The sequence below is a fragment of the Pristiophorus japonicus genome, chromosome 2 (genome assembly GCF_044704955.1).
Source record: "Pristiophorus japonicus isolate sPriJap1 chromosome 2, sPriJap1.hap1, whole genome shotgun sequence".
Classification (NCBI taxonomy): Eukaryota; Metazoa; Chordata; class Chondrichthyes; family Pristiophoridae; genus Pristiophorus; species Pristiophorus japonicus.
Window position 1 is genome coordinate 345,322,027 of NC_091978.1, and position 25,048 is coordinate 345,347,074.

Genomic DNA, 25,048 nt, shown 5'->3' on the forward strand with positions numbered 1-25,048 from the left:
CTCCTCCTGACTCCAAGCCGCCTGGCCGAGGAGCTTTATTAGCGGGGGGGGGGGGGGGGGGGAGGGGGATGATGGCCGAACCGCTTGAACGGATACGGGAGAGGACGGTCCCGAGGTGGGAACGTTCTCTGAGCCAGAAGCAAGATGTTTCTCCTGGCTCTCATGTGTGGTTGGCAATGGGGGTGCGGCACCTTGGGGTGCAGTGCCGCGCTCCGGGACCAGTGGGAGCCCTCTGCCACCAGTGTTCCTGGCTACCAGCTCCAGGGCCTCCACCATCCCTTCCAAGTTATATCTTATTTGTTGGACAAATATTTGGTGCCAACTATGTTCATGGTGCTCAGGCGGCTCTTTGCCGCTGGTGAATTTTCCTCGTGCCTCCCACAACAGCCAAACAAGCACACACCACAGCCACACATGCGTTCAGTCCCTCTCAGCTCCCTCTCTCTCGGTCTCCTCTTCTGCGCATGTAATGATGACCCTTGACTTCCTGAATCGCGGGAATCGAGCGTTGCCATGCCGTTGCTAAGGACGGCGAGACTTTACGGCAGAAGGTCAGAGAGATTTAACGCTACTGCCCATTTCCTATCGCTCGCGGTAACGCCCATTTCAAAAGTGGAGATTAGATGGTTTGAGAATGGGCGAGAAGGCGGCGTTCGGAAAACCCATTTTTACCACCCACGCTGGAAATAATGCCCATTTTTCCAAAAGTGTAAAATCTAGCCCACTTAACCTGTAAAAGGACACATTAGGAGATCCCGCTTGGAATTTGAATCAAAACTTGTGTGCAAAATGTAAAAATCTATACAAAATCCCAAGTACACAGACAGGGAAGAATAAATGCATTTTTTGCAACTTCAGCAAATACTGCAAATTTACTGTGGGAAGTAGAGAGAAATATAATGTGAATAAGAGGATTTGAGGAGAGAAAAACAAACAAAGCCTGTATCTTAATCAGGTTTTTTAAAATGATAAGTAAATATTATATGGTATTTGTGAGGTCCTGTATTGCTCAGTGTCAGTAATATTTTTACCTTGTACCCTTCCGTCTTTGCAAACTACCGCCCCATCTCCAACCTCCCTTTCCTCTCCAAAGTCCTTGAATGTATTGTCACTTCCCAAATCTCTGTGCATCTTTCCCAGAACTCCATGTTTCAATCCCTCCAATCAGGTTTCCGCCCCTGCCACAGGACCGAAACAGCTCTAATCAGTCACAAATGACATCCAAAATAAACTATCGCTCCTCGTCCTTTTCGATCTGTCTGCAGCCTTTGACACGGTTGACTACGCCATTCTTCCCCGACGCATCTCCATCGTCATTCCACTGGGTTGGACTGCACTCGCCTGGTTCCATTCTTATCTTATCTAATTGTAGACAGAGGTTCCATTCTTATCTTATCTAATTGTAGACAGAGGTTCCATTCTTATCTTATCTAATCGTAGATAGCGAATCACCTGCAATGGCTTCTCTTCCCGCTCCTATATGATTACCTCTGGAGTACTCCAAGGATCTATTCTTTGTCTCCTCGGCGACATCATCCAAAAACATCGCTTCAGTTTCCACATGTATGCTGATGACACCCAGCTCTGCCTCACCACCACTTCTCTCAGCCCCTCCGCTTTCTCTAAATTTTCAGACTGCTTGTCTGACATTCAGTACTGGGTGAGCAGAAGTTTCCTCCAATTAAATATTGGGCAGACCGAAGCCATTGTCTTCGGTCCCCGCCACAAACTCTGTTCCCTAGCCACCGACTCCATCCCTCTCCCTAGCATCTGGCTGAGGCTGAACCACACTGTTCGCAACCTTGGTGTCATATTTGATCTGGGAATGAGCATTCAACCACATATCTGTGGCATAACTAAGACCGCCTATTTCCACCTCCGTAACATCACCCGTCTCCGCATCTGCCTTAGCTCATCTGCTGCTGAAACCCTCATCCATGCCTTTGTTACCTCTAGACTTCACTATTCCAATGCGCTCCTGGCTAGCCTCCCACATTCTACCCTTCACAAACTTAAGGTCATCCAAAACTCGGCTGTCCATTTCCTAACTTGCACCAAGTCCCGTTCATACCCCTGTGCTCGCTGAACTACATTGGCTCCTGGTTAAGTAACGCGTCAATTTTAAAATTCTCCTCCTTGTTTTCAAATCCCTCCATGGCCTCGCCCCTCCCTATCTCTGTAATCTCCTCATACCCCACAACCCCGTTCCCCCACCCCACCCCGAGATATCTGCGCTCCTCGAATTCTTGAGAATCCCTGATTTTAATCACTCAACCATTGGTGGTCGTGACTTTAGCTGCCTAGGCCCAAAGCTCTGGAATTCCCTCCCTAAACCTTTCTGCCTCTCTACCTCTCTTTACTCCTTCAAGATGCTCCTTAAAACCTACCTCTTTGACCAAGTATCTGCCCTAATTTCTCATTAAGTGGCTCGGTGTCAAATGTTTTATGACACTCCTGTGAAGTGCATTGGGACTTTTACTATGTTAAAGGCGCTATATAAATAAAAGTTGTTGTTTCTGTTGTTGTGTGTGCCATACATGAGCTCTATCACAATCTGAAGGTTTAGATAATGTCTGACAATGTGCATTCCCAAGGTTTATGGTGCCATCTGAATCCAAAAATATTCCATCGGCAAATATTCTTGACTAAAGTCAAACAAATGATCATCATAAGTTTAATTGGCTTCAGCAATGCTTTAATGTCAAATAGTAGTTTCTTTGGAGGGAGAAATGTGCTAATACCACATTTAATAGAAAGTTGCCCTGTCACCTATCCTGCTGCAGGAAACTGCTGTCACTAACAATTTCATAAGAAGAAAAAGAATGTATATACAACATTCTGCTCCACCACATGACATTATTAAACAATGTGACGTATTTCTTTGAAGAATCATATTTGACAACAGGCTCAAAATATTTTTCTGGGTTCCTTAATTCCAGGCCCTGTGATGAATAACAGGCCCCATATACAAAAATGATTCATTTCTATTATTGTTGATCATTTCTCTATTTCTAATATTTCTCATCTGGACCAAATCAAAATATTTTTCAGTAATATGAAATTTTAGTGGAAGTTTACTTATTTACTGAAAAACAACATGAAAAGACTTTACTGAACTACACCTGTTTTATGTTAATATCCTCAAAAAGTAACATTCATGTACAAAGATCTGTGAAGATTTAAATACATATATTGTCCTTGGAACAGTTTTTGGAAGTTAAACATTTGTAATGAAGTATGTAGTGCAGTGAATATTACTTGACAAACTATTATACAGAACATGAACATTTCTGGAGTTAAGCCTGACAAATGTCAGTTAGAAATTGTGGCCCAGAATTTGCGGTCAGCAGTGAAGCGAAGGCGTTTGCCGTTGGCTCCAAAGTACGCTTCGTGCAAAGATCTCACTATCACTGTGTCGAGAACTTCGGGATTTCCTACCTTCAATTCAAATCAACGGAGGTTAATGGGGATTCCCTTGTGCGAACTGTTGTGAGGTCAACAAGCTGTCTAAGCAGCCAATCAAAAGGCAGAATTCTCACACAGCTAACAAGGAAGTGAGTAACCTCTTAAATTCAAACTTTTTAAAAACATTACAGAGAGCAAAATAAAGATTAGGGCTCTCACATGGTGAAAATGGAAACTTGAAATAAAGATGAACAATTATTTAAAAAAATATATATATTTTTCCGAAATGTTTCTTAAAATGTTTAATTTGTTTTATTAAAATAGATAAATTTCACACTGCACAGAATTAAAATTATTTTTCCAGGCTCTTAACATTTGTTTAGCAGTAACAGCGCCATCAAAACCCCAGTTACACCCAATCCCTTTAGAAACATAGAAATTTACAGCGCAGAAGGGAGGCCATTTCGGTCCATCGTGTCCGTGCCGGCCGAAAAAGAGCCGCACGGCCCTCGGTCAGCAGCCCTGAAGGTTAGATATAAACCTATGAACGATGGCGGAAAGGTAAAGAGCACCCAGCCCAACCAGTCCGCCTCAAACAATTGCAACACTCTTTGCACTGAAACATTCAAAACTCCACCCCAACCGGAGCCATGTGATCTCCTGGGAGAGACAAAAACTCAGGCCAATTTAGGGAAAAAAATCAGGGAAAATTCCTCTCCGACCCATCCAGGCGATCGAAACTAGTCTAGGAGATCACCCTGGCCGCATTCGATTCCCTGCAGTATTTACCACTATATCTGCACCGGCCAACAAGAGGCCAGTCTAATCCCAATTACCAGCTTTAGCGCTAACTTTTATTGAGAAACTTAACAGCGTACTTACTGCGGATGAACAGAAGTTTTCGTCAGTTTCTTTGATTTGGCTGATTACAGACTGCTGGCTCTGTGTGTGTGTGGGGGGTGGGGGGCGCAGTGCGGGTGTCAAGCAAAGCCTGTTTTGGAGCGATCAATGACAGACCGCAACTTCAGGATTTCTGCATGTGCAGCCAAATCCCGAAGTTGCGGCCAGTTTCAAAGGCGGAATGATGGCGAATGCTGTCAGTTCGCCGTCTTCCGTTTCACCGTCATCCCAACCGCAAATTCTGGTACAATATTTTTATTGGTGGGGTTGGTTTACATACACTGAAGTGCATGATATGATTATTGGACAACTGTTGTATTTTTTGTCCTTTCCTTTCCAATCTGTGTAAAACAAGTCATCCATTGTCAAATTCTATCTTACTATTGCTTGCACGTAATATGAGTCAGCAGAAGATAAATATATAAAAGAGAACAGAAAAATAAAATTGGACTGTAGCTGACTATACAGTACTTGATGATGCGAGTAGCATAGTATGTTAGTGTGCTGACATGCCATGATGCACCTGATGGATGTTTCTTCTCTATGATCTCCCTATACATTGACTTCCTGATCTCAATTGGCCCATCTGGGGAGTTTCTGAATGGAACAGTGGGAATACAGATAGAGATCAAAGAGTACAATATTGTTCTGGTGCACTTTCCAATGCCTTGTAATCTCTGTGCTCCACCAATTCTGGCCTCTTGTGCATCCCTGATTTAAATTGCTCAACCATTGGTGGCCGTGCGTTCAGCTGCCTAGGCCTTAAAGCTCTGGAATTCCCTCTCTAAACCTCTCAGCCTCTGTGCCTCTCTCTCCTTTATGATGCTCCTTAAAACCTATCTCTTTGACCAAGCTTTTGGTCACCTGTTCTAATATCTCCTTATGTAGCTTGATGTCAAATTTTGCGCCTGGGACGTTTTACTATGTTAAATGCATTATATAAATGGAAATTGTTGTTGTTGCAGAGCAGCATTGGCAGAGGGATGGGAAAAGATCGCCCACTAAGTTGAGGAATGTGAGTGGAGATTTTCTGTTTCCGGAAAAAATTGAATTCACTTGAAATTCATATTGGGAGAATGTGCACCCCAACTTGTGATTTTCTATTTAATAATTTTAATGGTCAGAATATTATTGGCTGGAGTGCCCAATTTCCTTATGTGTGCTTCCAGCAAGCTGAGTTTCATGCCAGGAATGCTGAAATAGAAAATCTCCCTTTATATGTGGTGAAAAAAACCAAACCAAAAATGTCAAGATTCCAGAGCAAAGAAGAGAACTGACCATGGTAAGTACTGGAGTGGCACTGCCCTTTATAACACTAAAATATAAAGGCCAGAAGCCTATGTGGACAGTCCCCAGACTGTGCTGTTCCCAGGACAACATTTGGTGGCACATCTGAATACTGATCATTTATCTCCGCTTGCATATTCTGGAACAATATTCAGTACTTCACCCAGCTGTGTCTGTGCTGATAGCAGAGGGAAAAGTGTTCTACAGTACAGTTTGTTTGAAAAAAAAGCCTAAACTTTTAAGGAAGGGATTATTAAACTTTGAAACTAAAAGCTACATTTTAGACACAAAAAGGTGAATTAGCATTTCCCCAACCATCAGAAAGGCTTATACTTATGTTTTTGAAAATAATATTTTTAATAAAGTTGGTGCTTACTGTACCTTCAAAATTCCACAACTCATTGTAAGGTTTTCCTTTTTCACCAGGTGGAGCTGAAGGATCATTGAAGAAAGGCCCCTTTACCTCCATCAGCATTCCTCCATCACCTGGTTTAAGTGACAGCGATATTGCTTTGTGAGTCACTGGTGAACTATCCCACGTCTTATTAATTGTAAACTCCATCTAGATAATATTCTAATAAACTGAAAAAAAAAGTTTTATGTAATTGCTTGATTTACTGCATATGATGATGCACTATACTTTTAAAAAGATTACTGTAAAGTCCTTACACAATACCACAAATCCACACGAGGCACAGTCTATGGACAAGGTCACTCTGTGACCTGCACCTTTATTCACAGGACCAAGAAGTCATGACCCTGCGTGGGACCTCCCTTTATATACCTGGATGACCAGGTGAGGAGTGTCTCCCACAAGTTCACCCCCTGTGGTCAAGGTGTGGATTTCTCAAGTATATACAGTATTGCAGTGTTGTTACATGAAGGTTACATACATGACATCACCTCTCCCCCAACGTCTTATTAGGATCACAGGTTAAGTCTTTCGGGTGGTCTGTGCTCCCTCATGGAGCGCCGCAGTTGGGGCTCTGGTTGTTGAGCCTTGGCCTGCTTGTCTGTCCCCTGTGGTGATTCCGGCCTGTCCGGGCTGACCGCAGGGACTGTGCATGCTGCTGATTGTTCTTATTGCTCGTTCACTGGCGGTGGTGTGAATACCATCTCATGATCTTCTTCAGGTTCCTCAGAGTCCATGCTGAACCTTTTTTTTTTACTTGGTCAAGATGCTTGTGGCATATCTGCCCATTGTTAAGTTTAACCACGATGACCCTATTTCCCTCTTTGTCTATTACAGTACCTTCAAGCTATTTGGGCCCCAAAGCGTGATTGAGAACAAGTACGGGGTCGCCAATTTCTACACATCTCCCCCTTGAATTACGGTCATGGTACTCATTTTGGGACTGGCGCTTGCCGTCAACAATGTCGGACAAGACAGGATGAATGAGGGACAGCCGGGTTTTGAGTGTACGTTTCATAAGGAGCTCCGCGGTGGGACCCCCGTGAGCAAGTGCGGTTGGGACCTGTAGGCCAGCAGGAGGTGCGATAGACGGCATTGAAGGGAGGGACCTTGAATCCTGAGCATGCCTTGTTTTATGATTTGGACCGCACGTTCCGCCTGGCCATTGGAGGCCAGCTTGAACGGTGCTGTCCTGACATGGTTGATGCCACTACCCGACATGAACTCCCAGAATTCGTAGCTGGTGAAACATGGGCCATTATCGCTAACAAGGATGTCCGGCAAACCGTGGGTCGCAAAGACCGCACATAGACTCTCCACAGTGGTGGATGTCGTGCACGAATTCAAAATGATGCACTCGATCCATTTCGAGTAAACATCAACCACAATGAGAAACATTTTCCCCATGAACGGGCCCGCGTAGTCTACGTGAATGGTGGGCCAGGGTCACGGGCTGAGCGGGGCCTCCCTGGGGGCATTTCCCAGCTGGGCACACGTCGTGCACTTGTGAACAGTGTTCCAGGTCTGAATCAAATCCCGGCCACCAAACGTGTGACTGGGCAATGGCCTTCATCAGCACGATGCCTGGGTGCTCGCTGTGGAGTTCTCTGATGAAAGCTTCCCTGCCCCTCTGGGGCATGACTACCCGGCTGCCCCATAGTAGGCAGTCGGCTTGGATGGAGAGCTCATCCATCTGCCTGTGAAACTATCTGACCTCCTCAGGGCATGCTCCGTGTGCGGGCACCCAATCCCCAGTCAGGACACATTTCTTAATCAAAGATAGGAGGGGATCTCTGTTGGTCCAGATTTTGATCTGGCGGGCTGTGATGGGGGAGTCTGCGCTGTTAAAGGCATCGACAGCCATGACCATCTCAGTGCTTTGCTCCGATGCTCCCTCAATGGTGGCCAGTGGAAGCCTGCTGAGCGCGTCAGCGCAATTTTCAGTGCCAGGCCGGTGCCGGATGGTGTAGTCATACGCAGCCAGCGTGAGAGCCCATCGCTGTATAAGAGCTGACGCATTGGCATTGACAGCCTTGCTGTCTGACAACAGGGATGTTAACGGCTTGTAGTCCGTTTCTAATTCGAACCTTCTGCCAAAAAGGTACTGGTGCATCTTTTTCACCCCATAGACACATGCGAGTGCTTCCTTCTCAACCACCCCATATCCACGTTCTGCTTCAGAGAGCGACCTGGAGGCATAAGCCACAGGTTGGAGTTGCCCCTCAGCATTGCACTGCTGCAACACCATAGGACGATGCATCACATGTCAGAACCAATTTCTTACAGGGGTGGTACAGGGTCAACAACTTATTTGAACAAAGTAGGTTACGCGCCCGATTGAAAGCCCGTTCTTGACAGTCCCCCCAAAACCAATCGCAACCCTTACGCAGGAGCACGTGTAGCGGCTCCAACAATGTGCTTAAGTTCGGCAGAAAGTTCCCGAAATAGTTCAAGAGTCCCAGAAATGAACGCAAATCTGGGCCTGGGCGCTCGTCGAATCGCCTTTGTTTTGGATTCGGTAGGCCGAATCCCGTCTGCAGCAACCCTCCTGCCCAGAAACTCGATTTCGGGAGCCAAAAACACACACTTAGGCTTCTTGAGTTGCAGGCCTACCTGGTCCAGTCGGCGTAGCACCTCTTCCAGGTTGTGGAGGTGTTCCTCGGTGTCCCGACCCGTGATGAGGATGTCGTCCTGGAATACAATCGTTCCAGGAATGGATTTGAGCAAGCTTTCCATGTTTCTTTGAAAGAGCGCGGCCGCTGATCGAATGCCAAACGGGCACCTGTTGTAAACAAACAGTCCCTTGTGCGTGGTGATTGTGGTCAGCAGCTTGGATTCGTCGGCCAGTTCTTGGGTCATATAGGCTGAAGTGAGGTCCAACTTGGTGAACAGCTTGCCGCCTGCCAGCGTGGCAAAAAGATCCTCCGCTCTCGGAAGCGGGTATTGGTCTTGTAGGGACACTCGGTTGATAGCGGCCTTGTAGTCATCACAGATCCTGACCGAGCCATCCACTTTTAGGACGGGAACAATGGGGCTCGCCGAGTCGCTGAATTCAACGGACGAGATGATGCCCTCTCTCAGCAAACAGTCCAATTCGCTTTCAATTTTCTCCCGCATCACATATGGCACAGCTCTGGCTTTGTGATGCACTGATCTGGCGTCCGGGGTGATGCGAATCAATACTTTGGTACCTTTGAATGTCCCGACACCAGGTTTGGACTAGCAACTCAAATTGCTGTAGGACCTGTGAGCATGAACTTCGCTCCACAGATGACACTGCGTGCACATCCCCCCATTTCCAGTTCATCTCAGCTAGCCAGCTCCTCCCCAACAGTGCGGGACCATTGCCCAGGATAATCCAGAGCAGCAGCAGGTTCACTGATCCATTATGTGTGACAGCCAACATTGCACTGCCTAGCACTGGAATGATTTATTTGGTGTACGTCCGTAATTGAGTCTCAATGCGTTCTAGTTTGAGTCTGCTGGCTTTGAGTGGCCATAGCTTTTCGAATTGTTGAACGCTCATGAGTGACTGGCTGGCCCCTGTGTCCAGCTCCATGCGTACCGGGATGCCGTTTAATAGGACCTTCATCATCATAGGTGGCGTTTTGGTATATGAGCTGTGAATGTTTGCCACATGAACCCGCTGAACTTCAGCGTCCATTGATTTGCCCTACGCGTCATCCTGCCTCGCAGACCCCTCTTCTGGTCCATCCATCTTGTAAATTAGCCTGGTCACTGGCTTCCTGCACATTCTGGCTAAATGGCCAGTTAGGTTACAATTTCTGCAGGTGAACTGTTAAAACCTGCAAGTCCTGGCAGCATGTCTGCCCCCACACCTCCAGCATGAACTGAGATTCCCATTGTTGTGAACAAAAGAGCTGTTACCAGGTATTCCTCATTGATTGTCCCTTTGACTGCTCTTGAGCACCCTGTTAGTGGGTGTCAATGGCCCCATTCCAGAATGCATTGTCCACTGGGATAGCGTAAATGTCCGTTCAGCCTGCCATTGTCTGTGTTGAAAACCTGTTCTGGGGTCTATTGCTGCCTGGGGTGTGTCGAACTGCCCTTGCCTGCCTGCTGGGCTCTGAGTCGCGTTTATGATATTGACCCGCTGATCCATCGCCACGTTGGAGTTGCGCGCGTATATTATCTTGGTTTCCTCTTCTCCCGCCAAAGAAGTCTGAGCCAGCAACGCCGCCGCTACCAAGGTCAAGTCCTTGGTCTCGATTATCTTTCTGAAAATCCCGGCATGACTGATGCCCTCAATAAAGAAATCTCTTCCCATCTCCCCCCTGCAGGCGTCTGTGAACTTACAGAGGCTGGCCAAGCGCCGGAGGTCCGCAACGAAGTCCGGTATGCTCTGTCCTTCCCGACGTCGGTGGGTATAAAATCTGTGTCGGGCCGTGTGTATGCTGCTCGCCGGTTTGAGGTGCTCACTGATTAGCTTGCTGAACTCTTCAAAGGTTTTGTCCGCCAGCTTCTCGGGTGCTGGCAGGTTTTTCATGAGCGCGTAAGTCTTAGATCCACAGCTGGTCAGTAGATGAGCCCTTCGCTTGTCGGCCGCTGCATCTCCCAGCCAGTCCTTCGTGACAAAGCTCTGCTGAAGCCTCTCGATGAAATCGTCCCAGTCCTCACCAGCACAGTACCGTTCCTCTGTGCTACCAGTGGCCATTCTCGTGAGTTGTTGATTCCCGTTTCTCGTCGCCACTGTAAAGTCCTTACACAATACCACAAATCCACACGAGGCACATTCTATGGACAAGGTCTCTCTGTGACCTGCACCTTTATTCACAGGACCAAGTCGTCATGACCCTGCGTGGGACCTCCCTTTAAATATCTGGATGACCAGGTGAGGAGTGTCTCCCACAAGTTCACCCCCTGTGGTCAAGGTGTGCATTTCTCAAGTATATACAGTATTGCAGTGTTGTTACATAAAGGTTACATACATGACAATTACTATTACAAATAAATGTACAAGTTACTTTGATTACTGTAATTAATCCAAAAGCTCTATGGTTGTGTGTATTGAATATTAATGTGTTGGCTGATCGGGTGCTCCATCTAGTGACCTAGCTAAGAACTGGGAAAACTTAAATATTAAGACACTCAAGCTTAAATGCCAGTCAAGATGGAGACACATAAATAGTCAAATTTTCAAAAAATGTATATTCTTGGAAAAATTCTTTAAAAATAATAGTATATGAATCATATGCAAATTCCAGCTGTCTTTATCAGTATTTTACTTCAAGTATATGTGATATAGAGCTTGGGGGCACAGAGAGGAGTGCCAGCGAATTGAGGACATATTTCACAAACAGTGCTGAACTGGTCAGTGGGAGTCTCAAAAGATCTTGGAATGATAGCAGACCCTAAATTGACTGTAGTCAGTCACTGCAGAGCACCAATCAAAAAAGCAAATGTGCAAGTATATTGCCAAATCAATAGAATATAGGTCTCAGGCAGTTATGCTGAAGCTGTTTAGCTCTCTGGTCAATCCGCATCTTGACTATTGTGTTCAGCTCTGGTCATCGAGCTATAAAAGAAAAGATCTGGAGATGGTGCAGTGAAGAGCCATAAGTCTGATCCCTCATGTCAGAGGACTGAGTTATATGGAAAGATTTTAAAAACTTGAAGGGGTAGATATTGGCCCCTGTTGCACCCAATTTACAGGTATAAAATGGGCGTAAAAGGGACCAATTTAAGGATGCGAGGTCCTGCGACACAAGGATGAATTGAAAACATCCAACCCAAAACTGGATTGGGTCATATTTTCTGTGCCGGAGCGGGGGCCTAAAACAGGCGTTAAGCGCCTTGCATATATGATTGAGGGGCCTAACATCTGTTTAAGGACCCTTTTCTTTGCTTCGTATTACAGTTCCACCAATTAAAACGTCCACGTTTGAAACAGGTTGTACCACCCAAAAAGTGACAACCAAAAGCAAGTTGGATAAACATCAATTTCAAAGTTGCTGGTTATAGCGTCTAAAGTGCTCCATTTATTTTGGATAGAACCAGCTGTGCTTACGCACTCGTTCACACCTTGTTAAGGTGCACTAAATGCAAGAACAAACATAAGTAAATAAGTAAATAAAACCTTTTTAAGCTTTAATTATAAAAGCAAAATACTGTGGATGCTGGAGATCTGAACAGATACAGAAAATGTTAGAAATATTCAGCAGGTCAGGCAGCATATGTGGAGAGCAAAAAACAGAGTTAACGTTTCAGTTCGATGACATTTTATCAGAATGTGTAATTAAGCCCTTCTAACCTCCTCTCAGTGGGAGGTTACCATTTGTACTAATTTTAAATAAATCTGCAGGTCAGAGTGGAGCTGGAATCAACTAATCAAATGGTCACTACAAAGAACGAATGTCTTGTTATATAAGTAGAGTACTATAATTGCGCTACCATGTTATACTGGCCATTGTGTATAGCAGGCAAATCGCATTCGCACGAACATGCCCACTATAAGCAGTGGGGACTGTATTGGTAGCAGGAGCAATGTTCGTCAAGACACCAGGAGAACACTCGGCTGTTCTTCAATTAGTGCTACGCATCTCAGTTGAATATCTCATCTTAGAGTCAGCATTTCCACAAAATGGGCTGGAACAACTGATAGGATAGTACGAAACACTTATTCACAGAGAGACTGATCAACATTTGAAATGGTCTTCTGGGTGAGGTAATGGAGGCAAGAATACGGCAATCATTCGAGAGACAGTTTGATGTTCTGATCGGGGTAATTGTACTTTTCTATGGAAGAATGAACCAGAAGGCCTGAATCACCTCCCTCATCTGTACTTGCCTTTGTAATCTTTATCATTTTGTGTCTGAAATTTTATGTTCAAACTTTACGTTTGGTTCTGTGTAGGCTTATGCTCTAGAATTCTGATTGGTTCACTGTTCCTACTGTGAAAGTAAAATTAGCTTCCTTTTCTGAAAGGATACGTTAAAAAAAAAATCCACTTAAACTACAACGGTTCTGTGTTTGCAGCCAACCTAAAACATCTGCGCATTCCGGGTTCAATTATCCCCTCCTCCTGCCCCGGGGTGGATTAACCATGAGGCGGATGGGGCTGCAGCCCCAGGCCCACTAAATAAATATCAGGAAAAAAAATAAGGCCTGCCAAATAGGCTGAATAGAATAGACAATAAGAGAGGAAAAACAAGACCAAGGAAAATTGATTCACTTGTTTATACCTATATACAGAAGTACCTATATACACTAATGTACCTAGATACAGAACAGAATATGTACTAGCCTGTTTTGTTTCACATGTTATTGAGAGAAATTTGCATAGGAATCTGCATAGGAATATGTATAGGAATCTAGTATTGCAATGTTACCAGAACTAGAATATATACCTACTTGATACAGAATATATGCTTTCATTGTTGAATATACTGGTCTATGTTTTCATACTCAGAATCAGAATCATATACGTAATGCAACGAACATGAACAAACATAACTATAGGCCCATTTGGATCAGTTTGCCCCAGGCCCATCAGGCCCTTAATCGGCCCTGCCGTGCCCTCTAACCCTGCTTCACATGAAGACTATAGTTGGTTGTAACTCCTGGGTGCAATGCCACTGGAACTCAATGAGAATATAATTTACATTTGCATCATAAATATTTACAATACATGTTTAATAAGATCTAAATGCACCTATCAAACAAGAGATATGCAATTATTTCATGCTGGGCTGTTGAGGTTCAGGTGTGAATTCATCATCATCATAGGCAGTCCCTCAGAATCGAGGAAGACTGGCTCCCACTCCCAAAGTGAGTTCTTTGATGGTTGAACAACCCGATACAAGAGCCACAGACCCTGTTACAGGTGGAACAGATATTCGTCGAGGGAAGGGGTCGGTGGGGCTGGTTTGCCGTGCGCTCCTTCCGCTGCCTGTGCTTGGCTTCTTCATGCTCTTTGCATTGGGACTTGAAGAGCTTTCCGGATGTACTTTCTCCACCTCGGGCGGTCTTCAGCCAGGGTCTCCCAGGTGTCAGTGGTGATGTCGCACTTTACCAGGGAGGCTTTGAGGGTGTCCTTATAACGTTTCCGCTGTCCTCCTTTGGCTCGTTTACCATGAAGGAGCTCCGCATAAAGCATTTGTTTCGGGAGTCTCGTATCTGGCATGCGAACTATGTGCCTTGCCCAGCGCTTCAATACTGGGGATGTTAGCCTGGTCGAGGACACTGATGTTGGTGCGCCTGTCCTCCCAGGGGATTTGCAGGATATTGCGGAGACATCGTTGGTGATATCTCTCCAGTGACTTGAGGTGCCTTCTATACATCGTATTAGTATATTAAAGAAAATATAATTTTCTACTTTATATATCCAGGGTGAACAGGAACGTGAAAAGTTCAAAATTCACAAAACTGACTTTAAACATTACTGTTTTTATGATTGTCAGTGAACTTACAGCCCTTATATAACCCACATACTGAATTTTGTATTTGAAATGCATGGCCACATAATTAAGATTGCAACAATGAAAATGACATTTAAAAAGTGTATAAGTATAGCACAGATCATTACTTTATATAAAGTGTAGTGTTGGATTAAAATCTTTTGAGTCCCGAGCCCAAATCCATTTATTGGATGCCTTTATGAATGTTTCAAGCTGACTTGTATGAATTAAAAATCACCTGGAGTGTCTTCTATAGTGAAAAGCTGGGTTCTTTTAGAAACACTTGCCAAGCGGCTGCGCTTTTGCAAAAAATAAATCAACCATGTGATTTTTAAAAATTTATTTTCTATTAATTCACTTTGTTTCTGCAGCAACACTAAAATATCTTCAAAGAACATTAACACACTGTAAAAGAGTACTCAGGCATAACTGACAATATGGCCAATTTCTAAAAAGTATTACATAATATTGTAGCTGTAAAGATAATCCACACTGGATGCAATACAAGGCTGAGCTGCTTGATGGTTCAAAGGAGCAGCAACTGGATTGCAGTGCACAAATGAAGGAGGATTAGTGGCATGTGGCTTGAAGGGATAAAGTGGGAATGACAGATATTTGTGTAATGCTGGGAATGAGGCCTGTCCTCAGGTTTTTGTTGAATATTTAATCCTCACTGTGTTGTATATCTTATTTTTTCCAATCGGATATGTTTACTTTGAGAATTCATCACGAGTTTGGGCTCCTTGGGGCCAAAATTCAGGGTCCTGATAAAGCCCGTTACCACTGGAATGTGGCAGCCAGGCAGCGGAATCCACTGGCCGCCGATTTGGGGTCGAATGGCCGCTCCCAGCCAAGTTCAGCAGAGGGTTTTTTCTGGCGTTGCCAACTTATGCCCCGCCGCTGCTGAGTGGCCGTAAGTACATCATCAGTGCGCGCACCACCAGGACCTCCCACCTCCGTTGATATTCAGGGCTACAAATCTAATGGCCGCTGAGCGGTGCCCCCGACAGCTTTTTCTGTCAGTGCATCTTTCATTCCGTCTGTGAGCTCAGGCTGCGCGGTGGCCATTAAAGGCAAGGGCCCAGTGCCGCTGCCGCCATTTTATTTTTTTTACCGGTGGACTTCCATGTCGGCCGGACTATTGCGTCCCCAGGTTCGGCCGGGCCACCAACAGGCAGTCTGACATCCCCTCTTGGGTGCTAGGCAGCTGGCCCGGCGGAAACCCTCCCCTGGTGGGCCAATGGCCGATCCTATAGATTCGCCGATTCTCTCCCCTTTAATGGAGGGGAGAGACGTGGTGACGCAGACGCACAATGATGTCACCACTGCTGAGTGACAGCGGTGGAGAATCTGTCCCGCCTCCACTTCCGCCCCTCACCAGCACTTACCGCCGCACTTCTGCCCCCATTATGACCGACTTCCGGTCCGCTTAGAAAAAAGACAAAGGGGTAAACTTTCCCTAAAACCCCTCGCCGCCCAATTGCCACCCAGAAAGACGGCTAAGATTCTGCAAATAACGCTGGTGAAAATTTCCATAAAAAAGGTCAAAAATACTGACCGGCGAGAAAATGGATCTTACACCATGATTCTCGGTGGTTTCTCGCCGGTTAAAGACAAAACTAGGTAAAATGGATGGTTCTTACCGGAATGGATGATAAGTACTGAAAATTTAGACCGAGGCTGCGGTTGGGCCTAGGGAGGGGGGAAAACTCAAAAAATATTTTTTTAATTAAACAAAAAATAAGTTAGAAAATATTTTCAAGACCCTTTTTAACGTAATTTTAGAAATAATTTTAGAAATAATTATAAAAAACCTTTAACTTACCTTTCTTTGCAGGGTACTCACCTAGCCCCGTGTTTTTGGCAGCTTCTCGTGGGCGGTTTCCTCAGCGGTGTGTATGGGTCCCCGTTGAGGCAAAACTTGGATTGTGGCGGTTTTCTTGGCGGTGCATGCAGATGCACGAGAGCGGTTTGCTCCCCAGCGGTATTTTCAAAATGTCGGTAGAACGCTTTAACAAATAAAGAGGAAACTTTCGCTGGGCGGTTTGTCACCAAAAGAGAGCTGTACCGCCAAGAAAACCGCCGAAAATGAAGGGGAAAGTCTAGCCCAAAGACCTGAATATCGATCATGAGTCGATCTCTTCTGATACGGCGGTAAAAGCACTTCAAAAACGGTAAGTGTGCCAGCTTTCTGGCGGGCCTGAATTTTGGCCACTTGTTCCTTGTTTTGCTGTATAAAGTATTATTTGGATAAAACAGTAGTTGGATCAGGGCATGAATCTGAGTTAAATTAATCACACATAAAATCTCCTGCTTCTGCCAAAATGTGTTTTGACAGTCTCAATCCAGTTCTTAATATGAATAGATCTACAGCAAAAAACAAACCTCAATTTAGTTATCAGCTTCAAAACAGTTCTAATAATGGTGGATGTGGAAAATGGGAACATTTTATTCTGGTACATAGTGGTAAAGGAGGGTACTTGTTTGAAATTGAGGATAAGGCACATGTTGGGGCCAAGGTAAATTAATTTCAGAAATTTGGGATAACATTGCTGGAATTCTCCCTGACTTTTCAGTGCTTATACGGAGGCCCAAACTGAAAGGGCTGAATCTTAAACCCCCCCTCCCCCCAGCCCCCCAAAAACAGGTGGGTTGGGGTCGAATGAGATGTTAAAACTTTAAAAATATCAAACCCGACCCCAACCGGCCTATTTCCGGGTTTAACGGAGGCGAGAAGAAGGGTGGGCAGCCAACCCGCTCCCAGGAGGTGGGTTAGCCAATTAAATATTTCAATGAAGCTAGAAGGCTCTGATGTAACCTTTGCAGGTTAAACCGTGCCCGCCCGGTTTTCCCAGGCCTTGGGAAACCCGGCAGTTCAAGGAAAGGAGAGGACACCTTCGGGGAGAATGTAAGTGCGTCCCCCCAGCCCCCCAAGCTTCCCCCTCCCCATACAACCCCCCCCCACCCCCCACCAGGGTTGGGGATCAGAACACCCACGGATTCGGATGCGTCGCACCACCTGGGGTTGGGGATCGGACACACCCCCCCACCCCAGCCCCCCCAAGCTTCCACGAGCAGCTGCAGGTGACTTACCTGTGGCTGCAGCCTCCTCCAGAGTGCTCCCTGCCTGACTGGAAGCCAAACCTGTCAATTAGGCTGACTTCAGGGCAGGGATCCTGCCAAAGCAAAACACAACATATGGGGAAACCTGAACTTCCGGGTTTCCCGATAGAAACTCCATCCCCTGCCTATGCAACCCGCTCCGTCGAGATTCAGTTCAAAGAGTCTTACATTCTCCAGCCCTTATATTCCTTACTTGATGAGTAAATATATAATATATTAAAATCCATAAGTGAGTCACTACATTCCATTTCAAAATATATTGAAAACTCCTATGTCACCAGAGCTCAATAGTAAAATCTGTTATAATAGTCTACACACAGAATCATAGAATGGTTACAGCAGGGAAGAAGGCTATTCGTCCTGTCGAACCCATGCCGACTCTCAGCTAGTCCCACTCCTCTGCCCTTTTCCCGTAGACCTGCAATTTTTTTTCCTTCCAATACTTATCCAACTTCCTTTTGAAAGATAAAATGGAGTCTGCCTCCATCACCCTTTCAGGGAGTGCATTCCAGATCTTAACTGCTCACTGCATAAAAACGTTTTTTCTTATGTCGCCTTTGGTTCTTTTGCCAATCACCTTAAATCTGTGTCCTCTGGTTCTCGACCCTTCTGCCAATGGGAACAGTTTCTCTCTATCCTGTCCAGACCCCTCATGATTTTGAACACCCCTATCAAATCTCCTCTTAATCTTCTCTGCTTCAAGGAGAACAACGCCAGCTTCTCCAGTCTATCAGCATAACTTAAGTCCCTCTTTCCTGGAATCATTCTCGTAAATTTTTTCTGCACCCTTCCTAAAATGTGGTGCCCAGAATTGGACACAATACTCCAGTTGGGGCCAAACCAGTGTTTTATACAGGTTCATCATAATTTCCACACTTTTGTATTCTATACCTCTATTTATGAAGCCCAGGATCCCATAAGCCTTTTTAACTGCTTTCTTAATCTACCATGTCACCTTAACAATTGATGCATATGTACCTCCAGGTCTCTTTGTACGTGCACCCCCTTTAGAATTGTACCATTTAGTTTATATGTCCTCTCCTTATTCTTTCTACCAAAATGCATCACTTCACATTTTTCTGCGTTAAACTTCATCTGCCACGTGTTCGTCCATTTCACCAGCCTATGTCTTCCTGAAGTCTATCACTCTCCTCCTCACTGTTAACACTACTTCCAATTTTTGTGTCATCTGCAAATTTTGAAATTGTACCTTGTACACCCACGTCCAAGTCATTAATATACATCATGAAAAGCAGTGGTCCTAGAACTGAACCGAACTCTGGGGAACACCTCCAGTCTGAAAAACAACCACTCACCACAACGACAAAAATAAAATACTGCGGATGCTGGAATCTGGAAGAAAAACAGATAATACTGGAAATCTCAGCGGGTCAGGCAGCATCTGTGGAGAGACAGCAGAGTTAACGTTTTGGGTCAATGTCCCTTCGTCAAGAACTGTCTGACCCGCTGAGATTTCCAGCATTTTCTGTTTTCATTCACCATTCACCACTACTCTCTGTTTCCTGTCACTTAGACAATTTCGTATCCAGGCTACCACTGTCCCTTTCACAAATCCATGTACACTACGTCAACCGCATTGCCCTTATTAACCCTCTCTGTTACCTCATCAAAATACTCGATCAAGTTGATTAAACATGATTTACCACAAACGAATCCATGCTGGCTTTCCTTAATTAATCCATACTTGTCCAACTGACTGTTAATTTTGTCGCTGATTACGGTTTCTAAAAGCTTCTCCACAACTGAGGTTAAACTGACTGACATGTAGTTGCTGGGTTTATCTTTACTCCCTTTTTTGAACATAAACCTACAATACTTGTTCCACCTGCAGGTGGTGCAGCGGTATATCTTTACAATGTTGTAAGTGTTTTGTAACATTACATCCAAAACAGGAGCTGACACGATACACTGTCAATCAGGATTTCCAGATCAACGTCTCTGGTTGCCTTTGCAACATACTGTAATATTACTGAGTGAGAAGGAGTACGATTTCAAACTGTTTTCTGATTCTTAAAAATGTTGAGCATTGAACTGAATAGTATAAACCTACACCTTCAACGTTCACAAATCCATCAATTAAAAAAAATATGAATTATTTTTAAAAGTGTGATCAGCAACTTCATTTTCGCTGATGACATTGTGTTGGCAGACTCACTTAGAGATCTAAAACATTTTACTCATCATTTTGAAAATTGGGCTGACCATAGGTGGGTAGCTTTGTATTGGTCAAGAAGGGATTCTAAGGTATTAATTGAAAAACAGAAGGGCATCTGTCCCAATTACTGATTCATATTGGTACCTTGGGATCCTTTTGGATGCCAACTTTAGTCTGGCACAGTACTTGTGTCAGCTGTGCCTCAGTTGGTGGCACTCTTGCCTCTAAGTTAGAAGATTATGGGTTCAAGTCTCATTCCAGAGACTTGGGCACATAATCTTTTCTAGGCTGACACTTCTGCAGTACTGAGGAAGCACTGTGCTGTTGGAGATGCTGCCTTTCGGATGAGATGTTAAACTGAGGCCCCGTTTGCTCTCTCATGTGGACATAAAATACCCATGACACTATTTAAAGAAGAGTAGGGCAGTTCTCCCCGATGTCCTGGTCAACTATTATCCCTCAACCAACATCACTAAAAAATGGATTATCTGGTCATTATCACATTGCTGTTTGTGAAACCTTGCCGTGTGCAAATTGGCTGCCGTGTTTCCTACATTACAACAGTGATTACACATCAAAAGTACTTCATTGGGTGTAAAGCACCCAAGGACATTCTGAGGTCATGAAGGTACTACATAAATGCTAGTCCTTTTTAAGAATTGCACTGAAAAGATGTGAAGTGTGCTTTGGTCTTATTTTTCTGCGATGACAGAAAAGTGCCTGTACAGGCTTGTGGCACATAAGACGTGTGTCCAACCAGTTCTCCTTCATGATTCAGAACTCTGAAGCATGAAACAGAAGGGCATGTTCAAGATCCAGGACTATGCTGTGAGGTGGATTTGTAGCAAAAAGAGGAAACAGCTACAGAGAGAGATAGCTCCAGCTTACATTGGCCAAAGAGGGAGTACCATGAAAGGGAGAGTTGGCCTTATGGCAAGTATGTCTTTTGCCACATGGATTAAAAGGTTGGTACTGAGTAAGGCAATTAGACAGCAGTGGGACTTAGATATCTAGAACATCAAGATGGTTGGGATTTATTGCAAGCTATCCAGCATTGGCCTTTGCATTTATAGCTGAGGAAACTCAGACTTCAGATTGCAGGCTGCTGGAAAGTATTACCTACTTGAAGTTTGGGTATAAGAACATATATCCAGGGCTTGGTGCCTACCATTATTGTGATGGAAAGAAGAACACAGCTGCGACTGATATTCAGCATTTCTGACTGGTAAAAGTATTGAACAATAAAATATGGTGCTAATGCACTCACATATTTTATGGTGAGTTGTACTGCTCACTAAGCCCCACGCGAGAAGGTCCCGGTATCTACTATCCAAATAGCAAAAGCTCAAGACTGCACTTTCAATTGTCTAATGACTAATTAATGAATATCCTCCAGGGAGGGTGGAGGCAAAAAGACTACACATGGCACCTTCTGGTGGAAGATCCGAATCAAGTCAAATCTCTAGAGCAGACTTGGTAACCCAATATCTGAACCAGGCAAGCACTCCAGGACACTGCTGATAATTGTACAGGCACCTGCTCATTAGTGAGATCTGGAGGGGTAGAGCTATCTCTAGTGGTTCAATTTCTTACCATTCAGCTCCAGGTAACCTAAATGTCAATACCTTATTGGTGTTCATGGTTGGACAAGCAATAGGAAGCTTACCAGTGCTCTGTGCTGATATGCTATACCTTTTTAGCTAGTTAAACTCCAGCAGTACACTTTGAGGTTTCTATGCCTTAGCTCTTGCCAACCTGCACCTACTCTCTGGATTTAGGCAAGTGTGGTGCACACTCCATATTGGACAGAGAGGGGGTGAATTCCCACTCATCTGCCATAATTTTGGCAGAAGAGCTGCAGAAACCCAGTTTACACCATCTTGTTGAGGTTTCTGCTGCTCTTTTGCTACAGAGAAGCAGGACAACCCCCTGTAAATTTATCCCCAGAAACAGTGTGGATTTCTTAGCAGCTTGGTTTTGAGATTCATACGTGCGACAATTGGTTTCTGTATGGCCAGATGCCTGATTCACCAAAACAAAATCAGCAGCAATCTCGCTGTTAAAATTATAGAGATCAAAAAAAGTTCTAATTGTCATGGGGGCTAAAAGAAAACTTTTCTGAACTAGCCAATTAATTTAGAAATGGCTTTCGAAATCAGAGATATTTTAGCCTTTAAGATGATTGCAACAATGCTTGTGATTCATTCTTACACACAATTACATTAAGTACAGCAGGATGTATGTTTTTATTTGGACATTGACAATCAACATTGCAATATTTTAAGTATGTATCTGTAAGGATCCTGCAATTTTGCATAGTTGAACTTTTTAATTTCCTATAAAGAGGAACCATTTTCTTGTAAAAAGTTCTCAGCAAACTTTTGCTTATTTGTAAATGCATGATGTAAATTGTGTCAAAATGCTTCATCCAGCATGGGAAGAGGCAAAATATTTTTTAAATGCTTACAAACATGAGACACCAATGTTAGTTGTGCTGAAATGCATCATCTTAACACTTGCTTGCATCATGGAAACACAAATCCTCAAACCAACTGCCTCAAAGTTCTCAAATATTCCACCACCCCACCTGCCCCGCCACACTCGGAAATGCTCCATACTCCTCCCCACCCCGTGCTCCTCTCCCCACCCCACTCCATGTACCTATCCTCACCCTGAACCCAGGCTTCTGTTCCCATCCCACTCTGGACTCTGATCACCACTGCACCCTACCACAGGCTCCTATCTCCCACCCCAGCCCACGCTCCTATCCCCACTCCACGCTCCTATCCCCACTCCATGCCACGCCACCCGGGGCAGCTATCTCCACCTCACGCTCCTATCCCCACTCCACCCCACCCCATGCTCTTATCCCCACTCCTCCCCACCTCGTGCTCCTCTCTCCACCCCACCCCGTGCTCCTATCCCCACTGCACTTCAGGCTCTTATCTCCACCCCAAACCCAGACGACTGTTCCCATCCCACCCTGGGCACCTATGCCCACTCTACACAATACCAACCCATCTCAGGCTCTTATCTCTACCTCACCCCATATCACGCTCCTATCCCCACTCCATGCCATGCTACCCCGGGCAGCTAACCCCACCCCACTTCTATCCCCACTGCTCCTCATCCCCATCCCACCCCGTGCTGCTATCCCCACTCCTCCCCAGACCCCTCTCTCCACCCTACCCCGTGCATCTATCCTCACTCCACCCCACACACCTATGCCCACTCCACCCCAAGCTCCTGTCCCCACTCCTCCCCATCCTTGGCTCCTGTCTGCACTCCGAATCCGGGCTCCTATTTCCACTCTTGTGAAGATTCTGCCCTTTTAAAACAATGCCAAGTGTCATGTCATTCGCCCATGACACGTCACAGTGGGCCCCGATAAACAATCCCCACTCTCCTGAATCGAGTTATTTTACACCTGTATATTTGGTCATAATTTTTTTTTAAACTTACAACTGTTCAGATTCGTCTGCGAAACTGCCTTGGGCTTTCTCAGTCACTCCAAACAAAGTGAGAATAAACGAAAGGAAGCAGTCCACGGCCGGGCGCGAGATTCCTCCCTGCGGAACTGCAGTTGGGGGCTGATTCTTTCCTGCCGGACGGTTTAATTCGGTGGCGACTCTCAGCCGTTCGGCGGCTTGATTTAAAAACAAAATCTGAGCGGCGGTGACGAGAGGTAGTTGTTGACTGCGGCGGCGAGAGGGCCTCTGATGGACCGGGACCCGGGACCGGCGCTGGCAAGCAGTGACAGCGTCATTGTGCGGTGTTTTCGGGTGACGTGTCGGATCACCGAGGCGGTGCTGCTCGCTCGGTGCTGGGGGCCCGGGCGCTGCCCCGTCTCCAGGGTGACAGCGGGATTCCCGGGCTCGCGTTCCATTCACTGGGAAGGCAGCGGCAGCAGCGCGCGCGGGAAGGAGCTGTGTCTGCTCAGTCCAGCACTGACCGCACCAGTCTCTGCAGCTGGCTTCCATCCACAGTGTCAGCACGAAAAAAAAAAATCCAGGCTGACCGAGTGCTGCACTGTCGGAGGTGCCATCTTTCAGATGAGACGTTAAACCGAGGGCCCGTCAGAAGATTGTGGGTTCAAGTCCCAAGTTGCGGGGAGCCGGTAGGTCGGAAGGCCTCCTCCATAGGACTGCTCCTGAGCACGGCCAAGGGGGCCATTAACCCGGTCCAAGCAGCGGGCGGTCGAGGGGGTCGTTCAGTTCGACTGCCTGCTTCTCTTCCGCAGTTGCATTCGAGCCAGGGTGGTGCTAGAGATGGAGCATGCGGTGGCCACCGGTATGCTCGCGGCCTTCCGCGAGAGGTGGGCTGCATCATCACCCCTGACAACCAAGTTCTAATTTGATCCATTTAATGTTAAAAGTTTAATTTGTCGGTTTTAGTGTCCCTTTACTAAGGGGGCACTTGATTAATAGTTTCAATTTAAAATAGTTATGGGGAGCGGGCAGGGAAGTGGAGCTGAGTCCATGATCAAATCAGCCATGATCTTATTAAATAGCGGAGCAGGCTCGAGGGGCCAAATGGCCTGCTCCTGCTCCTATTTCTTATGTTCTTATGTCCAGGGACTTGAGCACGAAAGAAGTCTGGGCTGACACTCCAGTGCAGTGCTGAGGGAGTGCTGCACTGTTGGAGGTGCCGTCTTTCAGATGAGACATTAAACCAAGGCTCCGTCTGCTCTCAAGTGGATGTAAAAGATCCTACTATTTCAAAGAAGTGTTATCCCTGGTGTCCTGACCAATATTTATCTTCAATCAAAACAAATCACTTGCTATTTGTAGGAGCTCGCTTGTGTGCAAATTGGCTTCCGTGTTTCCTACATTGCAACAGTGACTACACTCAAAAAGTACTTCATTGGCTGTAAAGTGCTTTGAGACATCCAGTGGTCATGGAAGGTGCTATATAAATATGTCTTTCTTTTTCCCGGTAACAAAACACTTTTTTCACATTTGCAAATATCGTGTCAATAACATTTGCATTCATAGTGTCAATAATAATCACAATTAAACTTGGACAATAAGGGATTGATGGGTTATGGGGAGCAGGCAGGGAAGTGGAGCTGAGCCCAGGATCAGATCAGCCATGATCTTATTAAATGGCGGAGCGGACTCGATGGCCTACTGCCGCTCCTATGTCTTATGTTCTTGTGTAGGAGGATTAGAAGTGGCACCATGATCAATGAAAGTCAGCTGCAAACGCATAAAACGCATAAATACTTGACTTCTTAAAAAATAAAATGCACATGCCTGAAACTGAAATTTAAAAAAATGCTAAATGCTGGAAATGTACAACAGACAAGGGGAAAAGATGCTTTAATG

General features: G+C 45.4%; 2 protein-coding genes across 8 annotated transcripts in view; one reads left to right on the forward strand and one right to left on the reverse strand.

Annotated features, from left to right (window-relative positions):
* The window catches only part of c2h4orf33 (chromosome 2 C4orf33 homolog), a 49,834-nt gene extending 25,891 nt beyond the window's left edge, over positions 1–23,943 (reverse strand). For 2 of the 5 annotated variants that reach the window (XM_070872210.1, XM_070872195.1), the window contains exons 1-2: positions 19,210–19,342; positions 5,974–6,078 (exon numbers count right to left, since the gene is read on the reverse strand). In XM_070872210.1, the coding sequence (XP_070728311.1) occupies positions 5,974–6,078; positions 19,210–19,330 (226 nt within the window). In that variant the 5' untranslated portion in view covers positions 19,331–19,342. Of the gene's footprint in view, positions 1–5,973; positions 6,175–19,209; positions 19,343–23,183 lie in introns of those variants that run through there. The other 3 variants (XM_070872199.1, XM_070872217.1, XM_070872202.1) reach the window with 3 other exon arrangements.
* sclt1 (sodium channel and clathrin linker 1) overlaps positions 23,288–25,048 on the forward strand; it is a 111,899-nt gene continuing 110,138 nt past the window's right edge. The window contains exon 1 of one of the 3 annotated variants that reach the window (XM_070872185.1): positions 23,288–23,406. The gene's annotated coding sequence lies outside the window, so the exon portion shown is untranslated. Of the gene's footprint in view, positions 23,407–23,432; positions 23,839–25,048 lie in introns of those variants that run through there. The other 2 variants (XM_070872186.1, XM_070872187.1) reach the window with 2 other exon arrangements.